Genomic DNA, 25,851 nt, shown 5'->3' with positions numbered 1-25,851 from the left:
ACTTGTCCTGGCCATGTGACCTTGGCCACGCTGCTTTGCTTCTCTGGACCCCCGATTTCCTCAGCTGAAGGAAGATGACTTTCTGCTTTAACATTTTGTAGCCTGTCCAATTTTCCTAAAACTTACTGTCTGTGCCACTTAGGTGGCACCACCATTTCCTGGCTGGGTCCCTGATCTCTCATGTTTGGATGGCTTACTTTCTCAGCACGGTCTGGTGCATCTTGGAGAGCTGGCGCTCATAGCGCTGTTTCATTGGTCAGCTGACAGTCCTGCCATCTGGCCAAGGTTACTGTGGACACTCTAGGTTTTGCCAGAGACAAAACTACACCCAAGCCTGGCCCATGTGTAACTGGTCACAGTGAGGAGACTGGACCAGATGTATGGAAATAGTGGCTACTCAGTGAATACTCACTGAGTGGATAAACGAGTGACTAGATTCCTGAGTAACGTGATGAACTGTAACTCAAGCATGTAGAGAAGGCAGAGATATAAACCTCTGCTCTAAGGGACCATTTAGAGAAGAGGCTTTTTTTTTTTAAATGATTTTTATTTTTTCCGTTATAGTTGCTTTACAGCATTCTGTCAATTTTCTGCCGTACAGCAAAGTGACCCAGTCACACATACATATACATACCTTATTTTTCTCACATATCCTCCATCAGGCTCTGTCACAAGTGACTAGATAGAGTTCCCAGCGCTATACAGCAGGATCTCATTGCTTCTCCATTCCGAGAAGAGGCATTTTTGAATTGCTCCTTGCCAGATAGCTGAGTGATAACCTCTTTTAAGATAAATCTTCATGTTTTTTCCATGGAATTATTGTGTGTAAATCATTCTTAAAGACAACGTCGGCCCTTTAAAAACTGTAGTAAAATATGCACAAAATGTTACCATTGTAGCCATTTTTACGTATACAGTTCAGTGGCATTAAGTATTCCACCTTTTGGCCCTTGTGAATGGTGCTGCTATGAACATAGATGTGCAAGTCTCTATTCCGGTCCCTGCCTTCAGTTCTTTTGGGTGTAAACCCAGGAGCAGAATTGCTGGGTCACATGGTATTTCCACGTTGTTACACAGTCATTATCACCATCCAGCTCCAGAACTTTATCCTCTCCCCAAACTGGAACTCGTAGTCACTTCTCATTCCTCTCCCCACCAGCCCCTAGCAGGCACCATTCTGTTTTCCATCTCTATGACTTTGCCTATTCTAGGTACCGCATGAAAGTGAAATCTTATAATAATACTTGGAGTTCCTGTTGTGGCACATTGGAAACGAATCCGACAAGGAACCGTGAGGTTGTAGGTTTGATCCCTGGCCTCTCTCAGTGGGTTAAGGATCCAGCATTGCCGTGAGCTGTGGTGTAGGCTAGCAGCTGTAGCTTCAATTCAGCTCCTAGCCTAGGAACCTCCATATGCCATGAGTGCCGCCCTAAAAAGCAAATAATAATAATAATAATAATAATAATGATTGTCCTTCTGTGACTGGCTTGTTTCACTTAGCACAATGTCTTCAAGATTCATCCATGTGTGGCATATATCAGAATTTCCTTTTCTCTCTCTCTTTTTTTTGGCCACACCCACAGCATATGGAAGTTCCTAGGCCGGGGATGGAACTTGTGCCCAATGACCCAAGCTGCTGCAGTGACAACACTGAATCTTTAACCCACTGTGCCACAAGGGAACTCCAGAGTTCCCTTCCTTTTTAAGGCTGAATAGTATTCCATATTATGTATACACCACCTTCTGCTTATCCATTCATCTGTCAATAGATATGTGGCTTGCTTCCACCTTTTGGCCCTTGTGAGTGAAGCTGCTATGAACATGGATGTGCAGTTCCTAGCCCAGTCCCTGCCTTCAGTTCTTTTGGGTATAAACCCAGGAGCGGAATTGCTGGGTCTCATGGTATTTCTTTTTTTCTTTTTTTTTTTTTTTTTGTCTTTTTGCTATTTCTTTGGGCTGCTCCCGCGGCATATGGAGGTTCCCAGGCTAGGGGTCGAATCGGAGCTGTAGCTGCCAGCCTATGCCAGAGCCACAGCAACGCGGGATCCGAGCCGCATCTGCAACCTACACCACAGCTCACGGCAACGCCGGATTGTTAACCCACTGAGCAAGGGCAGGGACCGAACCCGCAACCTCATGGTTCCTAGTCGGATTCGTTAACCACTGCGTCACGACAGGAACTCCTCATGGTATTTCTATGGTTAATTTTTTGAGGAACCTCCATCCTGTTTTCCATAGTGACTGAATGCTGCTTTTCTTCTCTTTTCTTTTCTTTTTTCTTCTTTTCTTGTTTTTTTAGGGCTGCACTTGCGGCATATGGAGTTTCCCAGGCTAGGGGTCCAATCAGAGCTGTAGCCGCTGGCCTATGTCACAGCCACAGCAACATGGGATCCAAGCTGCATCTGCGACCTACACCACAGCTCATGGCAACACTGGATCCTTAACCCACTGAGCAAGGCCAGGGATCAAACTTGCGTCCTCATGGATGCTAGTCAGATTTGTTTTTGCTGAGCCACGACGGAAACTCCTGAATGCTGCTTTTCATAACAGCGTCTGCTGAAGGTAATTTCACCCTTCTCTGATGGTGTAATGAAGTGGTTCCCGCAGGCCCTCCACTATGTGGCACAGACTGTGGGGCCCTTTGTGGTCTGTGTCTCTTTGCTTGTCTGTCTGTTGCTGATGTTTTATTGTCAGGCCAGTTTTTCCTCAGTGGCACTTTTTACTTGGTTCCTGGCATTCTGCTCTGTTCTCCACAGGTAAGGCCATTGAGGAACTGAAACTGCATACAGCTGACCATCCTGCCTCTCCTCATGCAGAGGGAGTGAGGTCAGAAGAGAATGACAAGGGGTCCGTGATCCTCCAGGTGGCATCTCTTCTCTGAGGCCAGCCCCTGCATGTCATGGGAGCTCTCTCCCTGTGCTCAGTCTGCAGCCTCTTCTGCTCCTGTTCTGTGCACATGGAAAGTTCCATCCACCTGTCACATGGGAGCACACATCATGGACCCATGAAGGGATGGGCCTGGGGTCCCTCGGGTAGGGGTTCCATTTCATTTCTTTTTTTTTTCTTTTTGTCTTTTTAGGGCTGCACCCATGGCATATGGAGTTTCCCAGGCTAGGGGTCCAATCAGAGCTGTAGCTTCCAGCCCATACCACAGCCACAGCAATGCCAGATCAGAGCCCTGTCTGTGACCTACACCACAGCTCAGGGCAACGCCAGATCCTTAACCCACTGAGCGAGGCCAGAGATCGAACCCGCAACTTCATGGTTCCTAGTTGGATTCATTTCCACTGCACCACGATGGGAACTCCTCCATTTCATTTCTTCTTGTATCTCTTTGCCTTGTCATGAAAGACAGTCTTTCCCAGGCTCCTCCTCCATAAACTTATGGCTCATGGGCAAGACCTGGGGATATGCCTACCTCGAGACCAATCACTGACAAAGGAGAACATGGTTGCCAGGCTGGCTTAGACAGTCATGACTCATGCCCTGGGAGTCACAGTTCTAGTTTCAAGAAGACAGGGTAATGGGAGTTGGCAAGGCAAGTGACTGTGTCTGCTGCATCCCCAGGAAAAAGAACAACGTGCTTAAAGGGCTCCAGCTCAGCCACTGAGGTTGGTGGTGACTGTTTCCCCACCATTAGTCTCATCAAGGTCCTCCACAAGCTTGTTTGATTTCCCTTTATAGTTCTCCTTCTCCCCCAAGCTTCTCTGTGTTTGGGCAGAGGGGATGGGGCGGGGTGGGAGGGGTGCTGAGTGTCTTGTGGTTGCAGCATTTTCTACCAGAAAACAGAACTTCTAATTGTGTGCTGGTTATGATGCTGCTTCCATCAGCTGGCAGCAACGCAGCTCGGATGGGGGTGAATGTTGCCACAGGACCGAGCCACCACATCCTGGGTTGGCATCAGAGATGTCTTCTCTAGGTTCTTTTTTATTTATTTATTTATTTATTTATTTATTTATTTTTTGGTCTTTTTGCTGTTTCTTGGGCCACTCCCGCGGCATATGGAGGTTCCCAGGCTAGGGGTCAAATCAGAGCTGTAGCCGCCAGCCTACGCCAGAGCCACAGCAACGCAGGATCCGAGCCGTGTCTGCAACCTACACCACAGCTCACGGCAACGCCAGATCCTTAACCCACTGAGCAAGGGCAGGGACCGAACCCGCCACCTCATGGTTCCTAGTTGGATTCGTTAACCACTGCGCCACAACGGGAACTCCTTCTCTAGGTTCTTGATAAGGATGCTGTCATGATCTGCCCCAGAGCAGGGCTGAGCACTGGACCGTCCTTCATGGAACTGCCTTTTCCTGCCTCTCTTAAGTAGCTGGGGATCTTGCAAGATGAGCTTTTGTTTATTCAGCCTTGTGCCGTCCAGTGTCATTGTCAGATGTCACTGCAGACAGCAGCTCTCTCCAGGCGTTGCGCCCTAACCGATCAAGGTAACTAGAAGAAGAGACTGAATTTTCCCAGCTTTTCCCTCTTTCTTGGGAGGAAGGAGATGGGCTGGGAGCAGTGGCCTTCCACCCATTTCTCCAGCTTTCTGGCCATCAAAGTGTAAAAGCCTCTGCTGGAAGATGCAGAGGGACATTTCCGTGCCAGGTTTTCTTTCAGACACGCTCAAGGAGAGTGGGAGCTGTGGCCTCTGTCCGATAGAGCATCTTATTTACTGAATATTTAGTGTGAGAGGCTGACCTCAGCCCTCACAGTGGGAGCACTGAGCCTAAATGAGGGTCTGCCCTTTCTCCTCTCAGGGATCAATTACTGTGCGCTGAACAAACCGGGCTGTGAGCATGAATGCATCAACACGGAGGAGGGCCACTACTGCCGCTGTCGCCGGGGCTACACGCTGGACCCCAATGGCAAGACCTGCAGCCGTGAGTGTGCCTGGGGCAGGGTATCTGATGGGAGGGCCAGGCTCACACACAGGCCCCCTAGCCATTGGTCACTTCCCAAGCTCCTGGGTTTCCCATGAGCCTGAGGGTCTGATAGGCTTAACCTTCCTGGCCTCAGTTTCATCACCCATAAAATGGGACTGTTCTTGCTCCCTACCTCATGGATTGGATTATGAGGATTAAAAGAATCAATACATATAAAACACTTAGAAAAGTGCTGCTCAACATGTAATAAGCACCCAATAAGTGTTAGTGAATATTATTATTTGCTGTGGAGAGCATTGATTCACTTGGCCCAGCCTGACTCCAAATCCAGACTTTACCACATATTAGATATAGGACCCTGGCGAGTTAAGTTCACGGAGCTTTGATGTCCCTATCTGTGTGACCAAGTGAAGGTAATAACAGCATCAATCTTCTAGAGATGTTTAGGGAAATAAACAGGACTAGTTCAATCTCTTAGCCCTGGGCCAGGCACAAAGAAAACATACAATTAAAGATAATAGCTCATTATTGTCACGGAGCCTGGCAGAGGGACCAGGGCTGGCTCCAGGGTGGGACAAGAGGCTGGAGAAGACAGACCTCAGAAAGCACATGGTCGGTGACGTCTCTGCAGCACCAGGATGAAGGTTCAGTCCCCAGCCTAGCAGAGTGGGTTAAAGGATCTGATCCTTTCATTCCCAGGTTTGGGCACAGAAAACAAACAACCACAGCAAAAAAAAAAAAAAAAAAAAAAAAAGGACCTGATCCGGCATTGCGACAGCTGTGGCGTAGGTCGCAACTGCGGCTTGGATCTGATCCCTGGCTGAGGAACACCATAGGCAGCCAAAAAAGAAAAAAAAAAAGAAAGAAAGACAGAAAGCCTTTGGGCTACCACAGAGCTGATCTGAGGGCGGAGCTGAGAAACATGGGACTTTTTATGAAACCTTTTCTTCATTTTCTTGTGTAAGAGGCACAACAAAGCTCCATTTGGTGATGTAAATGCACGGAAACTTGCACACTTTGCCAGCTGGATGGTTCCATCCCTTTTTATGAGGCACAGTCTCCACCGGCCCAGGCCAGCAGGGATGGGGGCGCATGACACTGCCGTGGTTGCTGCGAGAGGGGCTCGGTGACATGGCCAGCACAGAAGGGGCCCTTTGTGTGGCTTTCCAGCCGGCCAGACGCACATCTGCTCCAGCTTTGGGGATAGAGTTAGATTGTGAATGAGAACAGTGCAGCTGTTCACCATTTGGACCTTAAACGGCCGGGAGGGAAAGTTTCACAGATGAAGTATGAGGTGGAGAGGAGTCCTCAGGAAAACGCGTGCCCCTTCAGTCTGCAGAGGGAACAAAGGGCCTCCATTAGACTTTCTAAGGATTGCTTTCAGAAGGCAAAGACTTTTTGATCCAGAAAGTTGGCACCACTCTGCATTTGCCTCTGGATGGCCTGGAGTCCTTCTGAGAAGCCAGTGAGGAGCAAGAGTTCTCTCATCCAATAAGGAGATGCCCTGGGGAAGATGGATCTGGGTACAGTTTGCCTTCTTCCAGGAGTGTGGGGTCTGCCAGCAGACAGCCATGGCAGGTGTTCCAGGGTGGGCTGGGCATGACCTGGATAAGCCCATCTAGAGTCCCAGGGGCCCCAAGCTGCCTTTCCCTCCCAGCATGCCTTGGGGGAGCCTAGACGTGCTCAGAGAGAGGACCAGAGGAGATTGAGCCATCCTTTCTCTCTCAGATCTAGTAAGGACCATCTATTCAGCTTCAAGAAAGCAAGCCCTTTCTTCCCAGAAGTCCCCAGAGAAAGCCATAGTATCCTGTTCCCCATGGGGGCCCAGGGAGCCCCAGGCCATCAGGACAAGAAGTCCTCACAAGGCGCTTGCTGTATGCAGGAATGGCTGTGAGCACTTTCCTGGCACTCACTCACTCTATCTGCACCAGAGCCTTAAGAGGCGGACTTTCTTATCTGTATTTAAAGATGGGGAAGGCATTTCCATTGTGGCTCAGCAGTAATGAACCTGACTAGCATCCATGAGGATGAGGGTTCCATCCCTGGCCTCGCTCAGTGGGTTAAGAATCTCGTGTTGCCGTGAGCTGGGGTGTAGGTTGCAGATGCAGCTCAATCTTGTGTTGCTGTGGCTGTGGTATAAGCCGACAGCTGTAGCTCCAATTCAGTCCCTAGCCTGAGAACTTCCATATAGGTGTGGCCCTAAAAAAGCAAAAAAAAAAAATTGAAAAAAAAAAAAAAATTGAAAAAAAGGGGGGGGAACTGTGGCACAAAAAGATAAAGTTAGTTCCCCGAAGTCACATGACTGGTAAATGATGGAACTGAGATGTGAACACTGGCCTCTGGCTCCCGAGATTCTGAAGTTGTTTGTCATGGGCACATCCACTGATGGAATGTTCTGGAAGGCACCAGTCCCATGCCCTGTGGGAGTCAAAGAGGCCCACCTGATGGCCCTACACAAGGCCTCCAGTTCTCTCCAGTCTCTGGCTGTGCATTTTCTCCATCAAGGAAATCTGGGAGGCAGCCTGCAGGGCTGTCCCTGTGGGAGCTGCACACCACAGCTGTGTGTCTGTTACCCTAGCGGGGCCAGCTGTGCAGTGCTCAGGTGCCAGGATCGACCACACACGCAGGCCTGGGCTTTGGTTTGTTTTTTGAATCTGGGTGTCCTGGTTATGGGGGATAACAAAACTTTTTCACTTTCAGAGAGATCGAAACTATACAATTAATTCTTGCCTAGCAACATACTTAATAAGAAGAGTTCATGGGGTGATCACTGTATTGCCAGCCGTTTGGAGGGCTTTAAGTCAATCAGCTACTCTCACCACGTTCCTCTAAAAAGAGGTCTTCACCCCCGCTTCTCAAGTCAGGAAGGGATGGCAGAGAGGCCAGACACACCACCCAAGCATCTCCTGGCTGGGAAGGCTTGGAGGTGGGATTCCAACCTGGGTAAATTCCATGTGGAGCCCTCATTCCGAGGCACCGCGCCCATCAGCTGAGCAGCTTGAGGCAGCGGCTTGACCTCCCGGAGCCTGGCTTTCCTCCCCGTGAGATGGGGATGGCACCTGCTCTCAGCCTTGTCCTAGAATTGCGGGTGACGGGGCCCCTCCCTGGCGCAGCGGGCTGCTGTCCTTCCCACCAACATTCTTCTTCAGCGAAGTGAGAAGAAAAACAAACACAGGGCTGATTTTCCAAACAAACAAAGCTAAGGGCACAGGGTAGAATGACACTCTCCACACAGCTCTTCTCCACACGAATGAATTGAAATAGCTCAGCAGGGGCTTCCTGCAAGGTGCTTTTGTGTTTTAATCCGCCGCCAGTGGACGTCGCCCCTTGGTTACTGTACGTTTTGGTGTGTGATCGCCGCAGGGGTGGATCACTGCGCGGAGCAAGACCACGGCTGCGAGCAGCTGTGTCTGAACACCGAGGACTCCTTCGTGTGCCAGTGCTCGGAAGGCTTCCTCATCAACGAGGACCTCAAGACCTGCTCCCGTGAGTCCCCTTCGTGCTTCCCTTAGAGGGAAAAAGGGGAAAGGTTTGCAACCAGCGTGAAAAATGCGACGACTGCAGAGGCCAGGAGGACCCCCTCTGCGGCTAGGGGCTGCGTGCCTTCCCGGTGGGGGGAGGTAGGGGGCGGGGGTGCGGGCAGGGTGGGGAAAAGCACGATGATCCCTGGATTCCCAACCTCAGTAGCCCTGGAGCCTCGGGGCGTCTCACCTGGCTGTTGGGTTTTGCAGGGGTGGATTACTGCCTGCTGAGCGACCACGGTTGCGAATACTCCTGCGTCAACACGGACAGATCCTTCGCCTGCCAGTGTCCTGAGGGGCATGTGCTCCGCAGTGATGGCAAGACCTGTGCCAGTGAGTGTTCCGAGGTCGGGAGACGAGCGGCACTTGGCACTGGCAATTGTGGGCGGGGGGACTGCCGGTGGGTTTGCTCCCCGGGGTTTCGCTGGGCGGCTGTGAATGTGCCTAAAGGCCTCTCCCAGGCGATTTCGCCTCGTGGCTGCTGCTCCCCTTCCCTGAGTTCGTTCCCCACTCCCTGAGATGGCTTTTCCCTCTCTCTCCCTGCCTTTCTGCCTCACCTCATTTTGGAGCTGGACAGAGCCTGGTTTTGGCTCTGTCTTCTCTTCCACCGATCTGGCAGAAGAGGGTAGCCCCCAGAGTGGTGAACAAGTCATAACAGTACGAGTAAATGAGGATGCAGGTTCAATCCCTGGCCTCACTCAGTTGGTTAAGGATCTGGCATTGCCATGAGCTGTGGTGTAGGTTGAAGATGCGGCTGGGATGTGGCTGTGGTGGTGGTCAGCAGATACAGCTTTGATTTGACCCCGAGCCTGGGAACCTCCATATGCCCCTGGTGCGGCCCTAGAAAAGACAAGAAGACAAAAAAAAAAAAAAAAAAAAGAATGTACCTTCCCCATCTTGCTGGTGGTTTTGGTTATAGGGCCGAGTTCCCTGACCACTGGTACGATTGTGGCCACAACCTAATATGTCCATCTTTTTTTAATTTAAAAAAAAGGTTTTTTTTTAAATTCTATTGAGGCGTAGTTGATTTACAATGTTGTGTTAATTTCTGCTGCACAGCGAAGTGACTCAGTTATACACACATAGATACTCTTTTTCATTTTCTTTTCCATTATGGCTTATGGAAGGATATTGAATGTACTCCCTGTACTTTATAGTAAGACCTAGTTGTTTATCTGTCCTGTATAGACTAGCCTGGATCTGCTAATCCCAACTCCCAATCCTTCCCTCCCCCCATCTTTTTATATCATTTTTTTCACTTGGGCAGGTGAGCTGTGCCTCTCTAATTGTGGCCTGTGAGAAAATGTTTCCCCCGTTTGGGATGGAGTCTTGAGTTTTTGGCTGGCTTGCGGCTGTCTGCCTAGCTGCCTCCCAGCCTGTGTCTCCAGCCAGCACAGGGCTGGGCTGGGCACTGGGGCTGCAGGAAAAGGTTGCGTGTGTCGGATTGCATGTACATTTAACTGCGTGCCAAAGTCAGAGGCATGCTTTTTAATTGGTTTGTTTTAATTCTCATCATCTCAGATTATTCATGCCTTTCTTTTGTTCTCCACCTTGCTATGATAACCAAGAGCTGACTGTTAAGGTGGTTACAGGACTTCTAAGAAATTCTCATGGCCCCTCCAAACAAATGCTACCCGTCTCCTTACAGTCAAGTGCCCTTCTCTCTCCCTCCCCATGTCCACTGACGCTTTTAAAGGTTGACCATTTCCTCATTTATAGTCCTGCAGTAACTAATGGTACAGCGATATCATTCATACGAGTAAATGTTCCACAATGCCCTTAGAAGTGAATCTTGATGTGTGGATGTTTATATGTGGTGTGTCTATATGAGATGGGAGATGATGGGTTAGAATTGTCCTGTCCTCGGCAATGGTGGTATGTACTTGATGCATTTTACCCGCCGTCTGATGCATACTGCTGAGCTAGTCCCATCAGATTTGAATTGAAGACTTTCTGTCTCAGGATGGTTCACTCTGGCTGCCCTGTCCTGGGATAATGGGCTGTGTTTTCCATGTGGCCAGAGTTAACTGGGGTTAGGATGTATGTTTCCCAGCTCTGTGCCAGATGACAAAGAGCTTGTGGCCATGGCTGCACCTTTTCCATAAAGCATGTTGGGCTATGGGTGGGGAGCCAGTGAGGGTTCAGCAGATAAGGGTGTCCTTGGCCTCCCCCTGAGAACCTTGATGGCAGGTGGCCCAAAGAACACTTAACTCGCATTCTAGAAGGTTCTCTGAATCATGGCGAGCAGGCCCAGGTTCCTAGGGCCCTGGAAGGAAGTGGTCACTGTTATCCCCTGCAGGCATCTTGGGCTCCCTGACCTCTGGAATGAAGCCCATCCTCCCTTCCTCTTCCCCTGGCCCCCAGGCTGTGATTGCTCATAGGCACTTTCCTTGCCTTGGAGGGTTGTTCCCCAGACCAGGGGGTAAGGTGAGGAGGTGGATGGGGGAGTCTCTACTCTGAGCTGTAGCTGGGACGCCTCTCCCCTCTCCAGCCACTGGAAAGTTCCCCCAGATAGGCCCACGACAAGGAAATCCCAGCACCAGGAAAAGCCCCATAGGCTAGGTGTGCATGGAGCACATGGTCCACTGGCCTGCAAGCTCCTGGAGGTCAGAAACCGGGTCTTATTTGGAGCCTGAGTTCCAGGCCTGGCCCACAGGAGATTCTCCGTAAAGTTCAATGAGTGAGAGTGTATGGGCAGAGACCACCTGTCTTTTCATCCTGCGGCACCTGACACAGGGTCCACCCCCTGCTCAGTAACCTCCAGTGACTCTCCACGGTTTCTCCAACACAGTTTCCAATCAAGCGCCTGGATGTGGCAATGGTGGAGACCCCTTTCCTACACCTCCTGAACACCCCCCACCAGGTCTTCCCTGCTCCCTCCCATTCTTCAGGGGTGGGGGCAGCTCCCCTGTTCCCTGAGCAGGCCCCATCCCTCCAGCCCATCCTGTCTCCACTTAGGACACCCTCCCTGTCCCTCCCCAGCTGGTGGAAACCCAGCCCGGAGTCAGCATCACCTCCACAGGGAACTCCCTGCCCTCCTCACCTGCTAGGAGCCCCTCGGCTTCACCCCTCAGGACCTCTGGTGGCCCTGCCTCACCCTGTTGCAGTCTGCGCACAGATCTAGAACCAGTGTGGGAGAGTAGAAAGAACACTGAGCTGAGAGCTTGGAGACTGAGTTTAAATCTTATGGCTTCTGGAGTTCCTGCTGTGGCTCAGCAGTAATGAACCTGACTAGTATCCATGAGGATTCAGGTTTGATCCCTGACCTTGCTCAGTGGATTAAGGATCCAGCATTGGTGTGAGCTGTGGTGTAGGTCACAGACACAGCTCAGATCCTGAGTTACTATGGCTCTGGCATAGGCCAGCAGCTGCAGCTTGAATTCGACTCCTGGCCTGGGAACCTCCATATGCTGTGGGCGTGGCCCTAAAAAGACATAAAAAAAAAAATCTTGTGGCTTCCATGCTAGACAAGGGAATTGACCTCTCTGGATCTGATTGTTCATCTGTACACTAGGAATGATCATGTGTACACTGTCTCTCTCATGATCCCCTGGTGGCGCAGGGAGAGATGTGCGGTGAAGGGCTTTGGGAACTAGTAAGCTGCCCTAAACCCAAAGGCACTCTTGTTATGATCTTACTTCCCTCCACTCATGGGACTCATTACCACTGAGCCACAGCAGGAACTCCCAGAATAAGCTCCCTTGTGTCTGTTCTTGTAAGGGCACTAATCCCATCATGCAGGCCCCACCCTCATGTCCACATCTAACCCTAATCACCTGCCAAAGGCCCCATCTCCAAATACCAGCACATTGGAAGTTCAAGCTTCAACATATGAATTTGGGGAAGTTGCCTGGTAGCCTAAGGGTTAAAGATCCTGTGTTGTCACTGCTGTGGCTTGGGTTCAGTCCCTGGCCCAGGAACTTCGTGCATGCCCTGGTGAGGACACTATATATATATAGAGAGAGAGCATGCATGAGCGCATGTTCCCATCGTGGCTCAGTGGGTTATGAACCCAACTAGTGTCCATGAGGATGCGGGTTCCATCCCTGGCCTCACTCACTGGGTTAAGGATCCAGCATTGCCATGAGCTGTGGTGCAGGTTGCAGATGAGGCTCAGATCCTGCGAGGCTGTGGCTGTGGTGTAGGCTGGCAGCTGCAGCTCTCATTCAGCCCCTAGCCTGGGAACCTCCATATGCTGCAGATGTGGCCCTAAAATATATCTATATGAATTGGAGAAGGAACACAGTTCAGTCCATAGCAGAGAGTGTGGGGAAAACCCCCCTTTACCCTCGTGTATTCACCTCTGAAGTTTAATGGAGCAGAAGGAAGCTTAGAGATCTTTCCTTTCTCTTGTGGGAAACGGCCACAAGGAGGAGACTGTTGCGCCCAAGCTGGCCCTCGGGGTCAGTGACAGAATCTGGACGAGAACTGGGGTCCCCTGACTTGATCTCTCGCCCAGTGTGAGTGAGATGCCCTCTGAAAGTCCGTCTCAGTTCTGCTGCTTCTGGTCTGTCTGTGAAAAAAGCCTACACAGCGTTAGCAACCAAATGACTGCTCCTAGTTTTATTATATATTAAAAAAAAAAAAAATCCAGGAATTCCGTCATGGCGCAGTGGTTAACGAATCCGACTAGGAACCATGAGGTTTCGGGTTCGATCCCTGGCCTTGCTCAGTGGGTTAAGGATCCGGCATTGCCATGAGCTGTGGTGTGGGTGGCAGACTCAGCTTGGATCCTGTGTTGCTGTGGCTCTGGTGTAGGCTGGTGGCTACAGCTCCGGTTAGACCCCTAGCCTGGGAACCTCCATATGCAACGGGTGCGGCCCAGGAAAAGGCAAAACAACCAAAAAAAAAAAAAAAAAAAAAGGCCAGTAAGCAGTGTAATTCTCTCTCTCAGCCTTGGTTACCCTCTTGGCAGGCGGCCGCTGTGGCTTTCTCCCTCTGGGCCTGGGGTTGGTTTTAACAACCTCCTACGTGGAGCCCCAGACACGGGATTGCTGTCTGTCATCGCCGCAGAGGTGCAAGTCCTTGGAACACATTACTCCGTCCGTGATGGCCGCGCCACAGACGTCCATGAGTCACCAGATGTAGAATCCAGATGTGAGGAGCACAGACTGTGTCAGTCAGTGTGTGGGGCTGTTAGACATGGGCCCAAAAAACCCTGAGCTATGGCCTAAATCTTGTGATCATCTTGATCACAAATCGCAGATCCCATTCACGATGAGGGTTTGATCAGTGTGCAGACCTGCTTCCATGTGTGTTAAAAAAAAAAAAAAAAGGATGTCTCTTTTAGAGGCAAAATGTTTTCTTCCGGCATCCTGAGATTTCTCATAAGTCCGCTTATCCATTTCACATAAGTGATGGTTCCCAGTTGAGTCTGTCCGCACTCTCCTCTCTGGATTGAGTCAAGGTACTTCCTTCAGCTCTTGGTTCATTGATACTTAGTATTACCACACACCTGCATTGTGCTGGCCATATTGCGCCGGGTGTCTGGCATTCCTGGGGTTGATGCAGGTTGATATCCTGCCCTGACAGAGTTTAAAGTTTCTCAGGGAAGAAGAATATTAAAGATGGATAAGGAGTTCCTGTCGCGGCACAGCGGAAACAAATCCGACTAGGAACCATGAGGTTGCGGGTTCAATCCCTGGCCTCGCTCAGTGGGTTAAGGATCTGGCGTTGCTGTGAGCTGTGGTGTAGGTTGCAGACGTGGCTCGGATCCTGCATTACGGTGGCTATGGTGTAGGCTGGGAACTTCCTTATGTCTCAGGTGCAGCCCTAAAAAAAGAAAAGAAAAAAAGGATGGATCATCCATTCTGTGTGATGAGAGCCACGAGGTGGGACGAAGAGGTGTCACAGGGGCATGTGGCAGGGGGGATGCTCGCCTGGTTTGGAGAAAGTGTCCTGAGAAAGAGGTGTTTAATCCAACACCTAGAGATGGACAGAGGGAGCCCTGCAGAGGTGGAGGGTGTTATGGCCTGAATGTCTGTGTCCCCCTCAAATTCATATGTTGAAAGTCTAATCCCCAAGGTGCTGGTCTTAGGTGTGGGGCCTTCGGGAAGTTGTTAGGTCACGAGGGTGGAGCCCTTATGGTTGGGATTCCCACCCCCAGAGCTCTCCAGCCCCTTCTGCCATGTGACCCAGAAGAGGGCTCTCCCCAACCATGCTGGCACCCTCATCTCAGACTTCCATTCTCCGGAACTGTGAGCAGTGCATTTCTGTTGTTTAAGTCACTCGGTCTACACTAATTTGTTTTTCTTTTTTCTTTGCTTTTTTTAGGGCCATACCTGTGGCATATGGAAGTTCCCAGGCCAGGGGTCAATACAGAGCTGCAGCTGCTGGCCTACACCACAGCCACAGCAATGCTGGGATCCTTAACCCACTGAGTGAGGCTGGGGGTTGAACCCACATCCTTATGGATACTAGTCGGATTCATTGCCCCTGCACTGGAACGGGATCTCCCCATCTAGGCTGTTTTGTTACAGCAGCCAGAAGGAATTAAAACAGAGGGAGGCAGTCTTCCCAAGCATAGGAAACATTCAAGCCCAGTGTCCAGAGAGTCAACTGAAGGAAGCTGAGTGTACTGAGTACCAAGTACTTAGTACTGAATGTGAGAGGGAGACTGGAGATGGGCCTGGAGAAGCCACCAGGACAGGTCACCTGTAGCATTATAATTACTCTAAACTATTTGGAGGCCTGGCCTCCATTGAGAAAACTCTTTTAGTTTGTCTTCTGAGAATCTACCAGACTGTTGAGCAGACTCTGCTGACCCTTCTGGGTGAGGATGACCCCTGGATGAGCAGCTGGACCAGGGAACACGGAGGGGACAGACTTGTGACCAAATCACACTTCCAGCCCCAGCGCACCTGACACTAATCATCTCTGCAGGTTAAGGGGCCTTGAGAAAGTCACTTCCCCTCTGTGGCCATCAGTTTCCTTGACTCTCAAGTGAAGGGGTTGGACCAGTTCATGCCCAAGGGCCCGTCTACCCAGAGAATGTGGGTAGATCCTGGCTGCATAAGTGCTCTGTAAACACCTGCTGAATGAATGAACTCCCGTTGGCGTGCACGTCATTCTCCCCAGGCTGAAGGCACCCCATGATCATGAGGCAGGGATGCTGGTTCTCTTGGCCTGTTGGGGAACCATCAAAGGACTTTCCTCGCGGGGAGGACCTTTAAATCTGGGGAGAAGCTGACTCTAGGTGGGTTCTCCAGATTGGCGCCTGGTGGGCCGCTAGAGCCTGTGGTCTGGGAGTTAGCTGCAGTACCCCTTTGGCAGTGGTTCTTGCGTGTATGAGTGACCTGAACGTCCCTGACATGCAGAAGCTGGACATTGCGCTGAACAAATGTGAATTGTGCTCTGCAAGGCTGGTATGTGGGAGAGAAAGAGGAGCCCAGCTGACTGCCAGCCTCTGCACCACACAGGTTGTCTTTAAAACATCTGCACAAAAACCCAGGGAGTGGGTCTCATTACCCTCAGTTTCCAGAGTAGAAAGCCAAGGAAATGTTTCCTTTTCCTCAGGAGGCATTCGCTGGGGGCCTGTTGTGGGCCAGGCATTGAGTTAGGTGCTGGGAGTTGCAGGAGAGGCGGGCAGCTGCAGCTGGTGGTCTCCTGGAGGACAGAGAGAGCCAGGCCAAGGAGGTGGGCACAAATCCAAATCAACCACGTAACTAACTGGGACAACTATGACGTTACGGAGGCGGGGAGATGCCCGGTGCTTTGAGGCCCCATGAGAGGAGGTCCCGGAAGACATCGGGAGGAGGTGGAGGAGGAAGGAGAGGCAGAGGAACCTGTGCAGAGCCCTGCGGCGGGAGGGCTCCTGGCTTGGTACTGAGGTATGAGGTACTGAAGCAAAGTACTCAGAGCTGGGGGAACGGGGGTGAGATCAGGCTGCAGGGCAGGTCCTGCAATCCCCGCCAGCGATTCTGTGCCTTATCCAGAATCAGGAAGCCTTAAAGGATCTCAGGCAGAGGGAGGGTGATGTAAGCAGATTCACATTTCGGAAAGAGGACTCAGGCTGAGTTGGTGAGAACAGGCTGCAGAGGGTGGAAGTGTGTGTGTGGAGACCCAGTTAGATAGTAAGTGTTGCTTCAAGCTGCTAAATGTAGGGGCAGCTTGTTTCACAGAAACGTAACCCTGACATTCCATTTTTATTAGTGTTTCTTCATACGAAAAAAGCCAGTACAAATGCCTATTTTTATTTTTCCCTCTTCCTTACACACAAAATGGGGCACCATACACCCCTTTTCTTTCTTCTCTCAATGACACTTATTGGCGATTTCTTCAAATCATTACATAGAGAACTTCCTCATTCTTTTTATAGCTTCGTAATGTCTCATTGTGTAGAAATATTTATTCAACTTGTCTCCTGAGTAGTTGTGGACACTTGGGGTGTTTTCCCATTTTTCATTATTACAAACAATGCTGCCATGAATAACTTGAACGTATATCCCTTCATATGGTACAAGGGTGTCTGCAGGAGAGACTTCCAGAAGCGAAGGTGCCAGGTCAGAGTTCCATTTCATAGTTTTGGTAGACATTGCCAGATACCCTTCCATAGGGGAAGTCTGCCTTCGATATATTTGAATTTTGAGTCATGGGCCTGTTTTCTTTCTTTTTTTTTTTTTTTTTTTGCTATTTTAGGGTCACACTGGTAGCGTATGGAGTTTCCCAGGCCAGGGATCCAATTGGAGCAACAGCTGTGGGCCTATGCTGTAGCCACAGCTACGTAGGATCTGAGCCACATCTGCGACCCACACCACAGCTCACAGCAATGCTGGATCCTTAACTCACTGAGCGAGGCCAGGGATCAAACCCTCATCCTCATGGATCCTAGTCAGATTTGTTAACTGCTGAGCCACAAAGGGAACTCCAGCCATGGGCCTGTTTTGCCTTTAAAATAATCTCTGCAGGTGACTTCTGCTCACCCATGGTTGAGAACTCACCACTGCTCTGCTCTCTTGATCGGATGCTCTGAGGGGGTGAGGAGGGAAAAGATTAAAAACCCAAACTCTGCATGCTTTTAAAGCATGCACATAGCAAAATTCCCAAAATTCCCAATTCTATTAGTACAGAAGCCCAGGAGGGCTCAGAAGCTGGGCTGGGAGCTCCTGGGATAGTCTGTAGCCAAGGATGAAGGCGCCCCCCTGTGAACAGTGAATTCAGCCTCGGCTCCTGATAAAGGGAAGCAGTGTTATCTGCCAAGTACAGGCTCAGACCCGCATGGCTTGGGAAAGCCTGGGGGCAAGTGGCCTTTCAGGGTCTCAGTGGGGAGACTCAACCACTCTTCAAAATGACAGCCTGAGCTGGAGCTCCAGAGACAGGCCAGACCATGGGGGAAGGTCCAGGAAGAAGGAATGTGTTCACAGGGGTCTGTCTGGATTATGGCTTGACAGGGCTAGCCTGAAAGAGTTATAACTATTTTATTATGCCGGAAAATGGAGTATTCTTAATATAAATTCATGGTGAGGAAAAAAATGCTCACCTCTGCAGCCAACCAGCTGTCTGTATTTCGGATCACTCAATTGTATTTCTACTCACCGCTCCATGAGGGGTTACCCCAAGCTGTTGGAAATGTTCTCCATGTATAATGACTCTAGTTTGTGCTTGAGAAGTCAGTCACGTTCAGAGCAAAGAGCAGGGCCCAAGTATGCTTTGACTCTCTTCTGCTGTTATAATTTGAGTTACTATAATGCTTTTCCATTGTTCAGAGATTTTGGCAGCGTACCTTCCCAAACAAAGACAAGCAAAATTCCCTTCATGTTTGAAAGCTTACTTGAGAATATAGCAATGCAGTGGAGTTGGGGAAAACGTGGAATTTATTACCAGAAGATATTTTTAACCTGGTGCTAGCCCTTATTAGCAGTTGATGTTGGCGCGCCATTCATCTTCCCAAACTGTAGTTCCCTAGCTGGTAAATGAGAATAACAACAGCTGCTTTAATTGACCCATAACCTGGTTCTCAGGACTCCCTTCCAGAAAAAATATTGCAAAAATGTCTTAGAAAAAAGCGTATGGTTTGTGCCTGACATAAAAGTGATTATACACTTTGGAGCATTTATTTAATAACTTTAGTGCATATCCATTGTAGAAATTCTATTCAGTCTGAAATAATTGAGTTGACTCTCAGAATTATGTTTGGTTTTTATAAAAAAATCACTTCCCTGAGTTCCCATTGTAGATCATCAGTAACGAACCCAACTAGTATCCATGAAGACATGGGTTCGATCCCTGGTCCCACTTAGTGGGTTAAAGGATCTGGCATTGGTTGTGGCTGTGGCTTGGGCCTCAGATGCAGCTCCAATTCGACTCCTAGCCTAGGGAATTCTATGTGTCACAGGTGCAGCCCTAAAAAGCAAAAAATAAAGAAAAAAATCATTTCCCACCTGTCCTCAGTATCAGGCTTTTAAAATATCAGCCTGGTTTTCCCAGGTTCACAAGCTTGCTCCCACAGAAGCCGTCCCAGCCCCATGGATGGCAATGCCATTCATTCTTCTATTGCTCAGCCCTGTAACCTCAGAATCATCCATGACTCTTCTGTCACTTCCATATGAAGATGAACTCTTTACATCAACTCATCAGCAAAGTTTGTAGGCTCTACCTTCATGATACAGCCGCAGTCTGACCCCTCTCACCAGCCTGTCTGGGCCACCAGGATTAGTGCAGTGCGTTTCTTCCAGCTCTCCATCCGCCAGCTTCACCTGAGCCCCATCCTGTGCACAGTAGTCCTTTTAAAATAAAGTCAGTTCATGTTACTCCATTGCTCAGAAACTTCCATTGACTCCTGCTCACGTAGATCCATCCACTGCCTATGAATCCCATGTGGGCTGCCTCTGCTCATTGCCTGCCTGGTCTCCTTGCCTGCCTTTCTTTCTTTCTTTCTTTCTTTCTTTCTTTCTTTCTTTCTTTCTTTCTTTCTTTCTTTCTTTCTTTCTTTCTTTCCTTCCTTCCTTCCTTCCTTCCTTCCTTCCTTCCTTCCTTCCTTCTTTCTTTCTTTCTTTCTTTCTTTCTTTCTTTCTTTCTTTCTTTCTTCCTTCCTTCCTTCCTTCCTTCCTTCCTTCCTTCCTTCCTTCCTTTCTTCCTTCCTTCCTTCCTTCCTCTCTTTCTTTCTTTCTTTTGTCTTTATAGGGCCACACCCACAGCATATAGAAGTTCCCAGGCTAGGAGTCAAATTGGAACTTCACTTGAGGCCTAAGCCACAGAATGCCAGGTCCTTTCACCCACTGAGTGGGGCTAGGGATCAAACCCACATCCTCATGGATACTAGTTGGGTTTGTTACTGCTGAGCCACAGTGGGAACTCTTCCTTGCCATTCTTGAAATGTGCCACGTGCCTGCCTACCACTGCTGTTTGCAGATGCTGTTCTTCCAACATCGCATTAGTCTCTTTCTTCAGGGCTCTGCTCAGTGTCACCTTCTCTGATTGCAGCATGTAAAGTGAAAAGCCCTCCCTGCACCCCAAACTATCCAGGCACTCTCCATCCCCCTTATCCCGTTCTCCATAGCACCTTCCCCACCTGATGTACTGTCCGCCTATCATTTGTCTTTCCCACTCTTTCTTCCCACCCCTGCCACCAAATGTAAGCTTCACAAAAGCAGAAGCTTGCTTTTGTTCACTGTTACATCTCCAGAGCCTAGAAGAGTACCTGCCTGACTCAAAAAGAAGGGACTCACAAAGCACTGCATGACCTAATGAACACATGAATGGATGGATGACCAAAGTGGGACACATACATGCATACGGAAGCAGATAGGAGTTGACATTGCGGTTATATGATAATCAGTAAAGTGGAACTTATTTTCTACTATTTATAGGCTATTTCTATCTCTCCTTTTGTAAATTGTCTTTCCATATCTTTTGTTCATTTTTTCCTATGGAGATGAGCAAATTGGGTTTTTTCATTTGTTTGTTTGCTTGATTTTTAGGGCCACACCTGCAGCATACGGAAGTTTCCAAGCTAGGGGTTGAATTGGAGCTGCAGCTGCCAGCCTATGCCACGGCCACAACAATGCAAGATCCAAGTTGCATCCTGCGACCTACACCACAGCTCACAACCCACATCCTCATGGATACTAGTCCGATTCGTTTCTAATGCGCCACAGTGGGAACTCCGAGCACCTTGTTTTATTTTGTGTGCTTTTTATATATTAAGAATTTTTGCTTATGGACATGCTTTCTGTTTTGCAATGTGCCCTGTGGGATAAAGTACTGCTTTTATTTAAGGTGTCTTATAAGATTGAATAAGTCACTAATGTATAACTCATTTCCTTTTTCTGTTTCTCTGATTCCAATTGGACTCTTAGAATTGGACTCTTGTGCTTTGGGGAACCATGGTTGTGAACATTCGTGTGTAAGCAGGGGGAGCTCTTTCGTGTGCCGATGCTTTGAAGGGTATATACTCCGTGAAGATGGGAAAAGCTGCAGAAGTAAGTTTTTATTGGCTTGAGCTCACATTACTGTGTCTGACCTCTGCATGAAATCCACCATCCTGATGTCTGTGTAAATCAGTTACTCTCGGCAGAGGCTCCTTGCCTGCCCGCTTGCATCTCTCACAAGCGTCCTATCCTAATAAATCTATTTCTTGCCTATCCAAAAAAAAAAAAAAAATCAGTTACTCTCAAAAATCAGTGCCATAAGACTGACCACTAAATGAAATGTGGGATCCTGGGTCAGAAAAAAAAAAAAATAACATCAGGTAAAAACTACGGAAATGTAAATAAACGGTGGACTTTAGTTGATGTTACTGTATCAGTATTAGTCCATAATTATAATAAGTGTATCATACTGATGAAGGTGTTAATAACAGTGGAAATTGGGTACAGGGCTTATGGGAACTCTGTCTTCAGTTTTTCTGTAGATCTAAAACTGTCCTAATGAAGTCTGTTAAACAGAAAACAAACAAATGGACAAATGAAAAAAAAAATCAATACCAGAGCTACAACCTAAGGTGCTCATTTATGCCCTGTGGCAAGAAGCAATGCTTTAATGGAAAGATATACAGTCTGAAATCCAGGAGTCTGTCAGCTTCTAGCTCTGCCATTTATTAGCGGGGCAAGTTGCTTAACTTCTCTGAGCCTCTGTTTCTTTATCTTTAAAATATTGTTGTTGGAGTTCTCTTGTGGCCCAGCAGCTTAAAGATCCAGTGTTGTCAGTGCAGTGGCTTGGGCCACTACTGTGGTCCAGGTTCTATTCCTGGCCTGGCAACTTCCACATGCCACGGACATGGACAAAAAAAGAATATTGTTGTTGCTGTTTCTGTTGGCACAAATCCACCACCTTATGATGAGGCCATTTTTACATATCAGAAACCAAGGCCTTGTAGATGGTCAAAGGGGAGTGTGCAAGCCTGAACAAATGATTTCCATCCCAATGTCGTCTTTTTCTCAAGCTTCTCAAAGCACTTTCCAAAGAGCAACTCATATTGATACACCTGAAGGAAAGATGGGTAACTGGAACTATGACTCTTATTTTTCAGAGAGAAAAGCTGAGACTCCAGGAGATTAAGTAATTCTCCAAAGTCATATGTCAGCAAAAAACCCAAAATTAGATTTCAGTGCCACTAATCTAAATTGAGGTTTAATCTCCTAAGTAATCACAGCAGCCGTGTTTCCTCTCTGATATCAAACACAACATCTGCAGAAGGCTGATGATGGGTTGCATTTGTATGAGACACTGGTGTTGGCAAATGATGGTGGCGATGACAGGGAGGAAGTTGGGAGGCTGAGCCCAGAGCGGAGCTGCAGAGCTTCATCCTCAGTTTAACTTCCTCCCCATGGACCTGAGCTCAGGTGGCCCTGGATCCAGTGGCTGAGGTGGATGGATCTTCCCAGGTGAAGTCCAGGGAAAGTTGACATTGGTGAAATTGTTATGATTTATTTCATTTTTTTGGTCTTTTTGCCTTTTCTAGGGCTGCTCCCAGGGCATATGGAGGTTCCCAGGCTAGGGGTCTAAATGGAGCTGTAGCCACTGGCCTAGGCCAGGGCCACAGCAACTCGGGTCCAAGCCACGTCTGCAACCTACGCCATAGCCCACAGCAACGCCGGATCCTCAACACTGAGCGAGGCCAGGGACCGAACCCGCAACCTCATGGTTCCTAGTCGGATTCGTTAACCACTGCGCCACGACGGGCACTCCTGGTGAAATTATTTTAACTTGCTCCGCTGTCCTCAGGGAAAGATGTCTGCCAAGCAGTAGACCATGGCTGTGAACACATTTGTGTGAGCGGCGACGAGTCCTACACCTGCAGATGTTTGGAGGGATTCCGGCTCGCCGAGGATGGGAAACACTGCAGAAGTAAGTGGCTTCAAGGCAGAGGTGGGCTTTTCCATTAGTGGGACTCAGACAGAGAATGCCATTTAATGTTGAAAGTCTTCCTTCATCATCAGTGTCACTATTGTAAGTTCCAGCCTTGGGTGCTCTGAAAGTGTCATGCTAGCGATCACAGTGATCAGTACGGTAACCCTTAGTTCTTCAGGAACTTCTCAGTCAAGGTGCCAAGTTGTCAGACTTTTCACTTTCTCCCAGTGGCAGGTAGGCTCTCTCGACAAGAGTTGTGTGATGCCCAGAGCCTAGCACGGTGCCTGGCTAGTCACTGGCTGGGATTAGAATCTCTGCCAGCAGTTACTGTGAGGATCAAAGGATAGTTACATGCTCTTTCTTTCTTGGAAAAATGTAAGGGCAGAGGGTAGGAGGAGGGCCAGAAGGATTTTCTGTGGGTCTTGTTTACACAGTCTGTCATTTGTCAGATACTGAAAGTTTGCTTAGAAGGTGTATTTTTCAGGGTTCTCCAGAGAAACAGAACGAATAAAGTGTGTGTGTGTGTGTGTGTGTGTGTGTGTGTGTGTGTGTGTTTATAGATGGATGGACGGATGGATAGATAATTTAGAGAAACTGCCAGGTATCCTGGAGACCCAAGGAAGAACCAGTGTCGCAGCTGTGGTCCAAAGGCAGTCTGGAAGCAGAATCTCCTCTTCTTTGGGGGAAATTCAGTCTTTTTTTCACTGAAGGCCTTCCAGATGAGGTCCATTCACATTGTGGAGGATAATCTGCTTTATTCAAAGTCTACTGATTGAAATATTAATCTCATCTAAAAAATACCCTCACAGCAACATCTAGACCAGTGTTTGGCCCAGAAACTGGACCGTAAGCCTAGCCAAGGTGACACATAAAATTAACCATTACAGCCCCCAAAGGAAGAGAAGGGGACTCCTGAGCTCAGTGATGTGGGCAGCAGACGAGCACAGGGCCAGGATTTTCCTCCACTGTGAGAGTCTGAGTTCTTAATCCCTGCTTTGGGGGGTTTGGACACTGTCTACTTGCTTTTGTGATACTCTGCTCCAGTGGGCAGGACGAAGGTGAAATAAATTCATTTGCTATTGAAGTTGATGTGGGGGAACTTCCTCACAGGTTTGTGAGATACAGATACCTGGGGGCCTCCACAGTGGGGTTGGGGAACACTCACTCCTCCTCCTGCCAGCAAGAGGGCTTCTACCTTCTAGAGCAAGAAGTTCTGTTTGAAAAATATACTGCTGGCATGCCATGGCACTGTGGCCTGACTTTAGGCTGTGTAGGGCTTCTGCAAGAGCCTACTCGTGAGTATGAGTTTTGCCTTCATACTGCAGAGTCCTTCTGTGGTGGCCATGGCTACAGTTCTGCCCATTATGTCTGCCTGAGCCATTTGTTCATGTTTCTTTTAGGGGGAGGCCTTTTTTGTCTCTTTTGGGCCACGCCCGAGGCATAGGTAGGTTCCCAGTCTAGGGGTCTAATCAGAGCTACAGCTGCCAGCCTACACGACAGCCACAGCAATGCCGGATCCAAGCTGCATCTGTGACCTACACCACAGCTCATGGCCACACTGGATCCTTAACCCACTGAGCGAGGCTAGGGGTCGAACCTGCAACCTCATGGTTCCTACTCGGATTTGTTTCTACACGCCATAACAGGAACTCCTGTTCATGTTTCTGTTTCAGAAAGCATGGGTGTACACACATGCACCGTTTCTTCATTCAGTTTCTTTTTTGCTCAATAAATTGAGCTGTTGCACACAAAGACTTCCCCTGGAATTTGATCACTACATCAAGTCTCACCATTCCCACATCCAGAGGGATCTGTGGTCACTGATTCCAATTTTGTAGGAAGCTTCTCCTTTTAGGGAGCTTATGGCAGCAAAGAGCCAGAGAACTGAAGGCTTTCATGGCATAAGGGAAAGTACTCAGGACCCATCAGGTCTCAGCCATGTCATTAAACTGTCTGTATGACCTTGAGCAACTCTACAAAATTTTCCGAGTTTCTCCATTTATACAATGGGTATAATTACCCCTGCCCTCCTCTTTCCATAGGATGTGGTGAAGATTAAAGGGTCATAACCACTTTGAAGAGTTTAAAGTCCCTCACACATGAGAAATGATTAGACAGTTAATATTGGAGTGTATGGGGTGTCTATGGGGAAAAAATCAGTAGCTTGGGAAAATCAAAACTCAAAGCACGGTGAACAGTTTTAAAAATGAATAAATCCAGGACACCTGATCACCCATCTTACCATTCAGGTTCATGGGAACCAGAGCTTTCTGGAAGGAGACCTCACCGTGTGTTAGACTGAAAAGGGGGATGTTGCAGAGGAAGATAGAATACAGGGTTTTTTTGTTTTTTGTTTTTTTTTTTCTTATGGATTTCTTCCGTGATCTGTCCTGATGTGACTGTTCAATTCAGTTCGTTTCTACACTGATGAGGTTGCTTAACTTCTGACATTTCCTTCAGGGAAGGATGTCTGCAAATCAACCCACCACGGCTGTGAGCACATGTGTGTTAATCGTGGCAATTCCTACATCTGCAAATGCTCAGAGGGATTTATTCTAGCCGAGGATGGAAGACGGTGCAAGAGTAAGTGGTCTGAACTTGGTTTTCTGCTTTAATTTGGTTTGGGATCAGATACTTTTTGGAGTGTTTGCAGGAAATAAATCCCTCACTTCTGCTTCTACCATAGATATAAATGTGTACGCATAGATACAAAATGGGGGAGAGGGAGCTTCACTGTACCTGGGGAAAAGCTTTTGGTTTTAAATGACAGTAAGTTCACTACCAGCTGAGAATCTAGAGTGATTCTTTTTCTGCCCAGCTGAATATCTGGAATGAAGAAGAAAAGACTCGTGCTTTTAAACTTAAAAAATAATACCTCTAGCCTCTCTGAGCCAAGAGTGACCCCAGCTAATAGCCAGAAAGTGAGGACCTTGGTTTTTCAATCTGTAGTCCTTGATTTCTACCAACAAGCGTGGACTTGGAAGCAGATTTTTCCCTTGGGCCTCCAGATGAGAACTCACCCCATCAGTTTCAACTTCAGCAGAAGACCCCAGCTTTTTCTGCAGAACTGTGAGCTAATGAACAGCTTGGCTGTCATTGTTAGGGGACCAGTGACTGAAACCACTCCCCTTACCCAGGCAAAATTATAGCAGCTTGCATGAGTTGTCTAA

General features: G+C 48.6%; 1 protein-coding gene across 6 annotated transcripts in view; it reads left to right on the top strand.

Moving 5' to 3' along the window:
• MATN2 (matrilin 2) overlaps positions 1–25,851 on the top strand; it is a 170,598-nt gene that overhangs the window by 131,343 nt on the left and 13,404 nt on the right. For all 6 annotated transcript variants that reach the window (XM_021089069.2, XM_085022004.1, XM_021089067.2 and 3 more), the window contains exons 8-13: positions 4,746–4,868; positions 8,235–8,357; positions 8,603–8,725; positions 20,689–20,811; positions 22,556–22,678; positions 25,142–25,264. In XM_021089069.2, coding sequence (XP_020944728.2) covers positions 4,746–4,868; positions 8,235–8,357; positions 8,603–8,725; positions 20,689–20,811; positions 22,556–22,678; positions 25,142–25,264 — 738 coding nt within the window. The remainder of the gene's footprint in view (positions 1–4,745; positions 4,869–8,234; positions 8,358–8,602; positions 8,726–20,688; positions 20,812–22,555; positions 22,679–25,141; positions 25,265–25,851) is intronic.

Source organism: Sus scrofa, chromosome 4 (genome assembly GCF_054392235.1).
Source record: "Sus scrofa isolate SSC_HxYL_T2T_F1_AM1 chromosome 4, Sscrofa_HxYL_maternal_Yorkshire_Landrace_v2.0, whole genome shotgun sequence".
Taxonomy (NCBI): domain Eukaryota; kingdom Metazoa; phylum Chordata; class Mammalia; order Artiodactyla; family Suidae; genus Sus; species Sus scrofa.
Note: the sequence above shows the minus strand (reverse complement) of the source record. Positions and strands in the feature narration are given on the sequence as shown.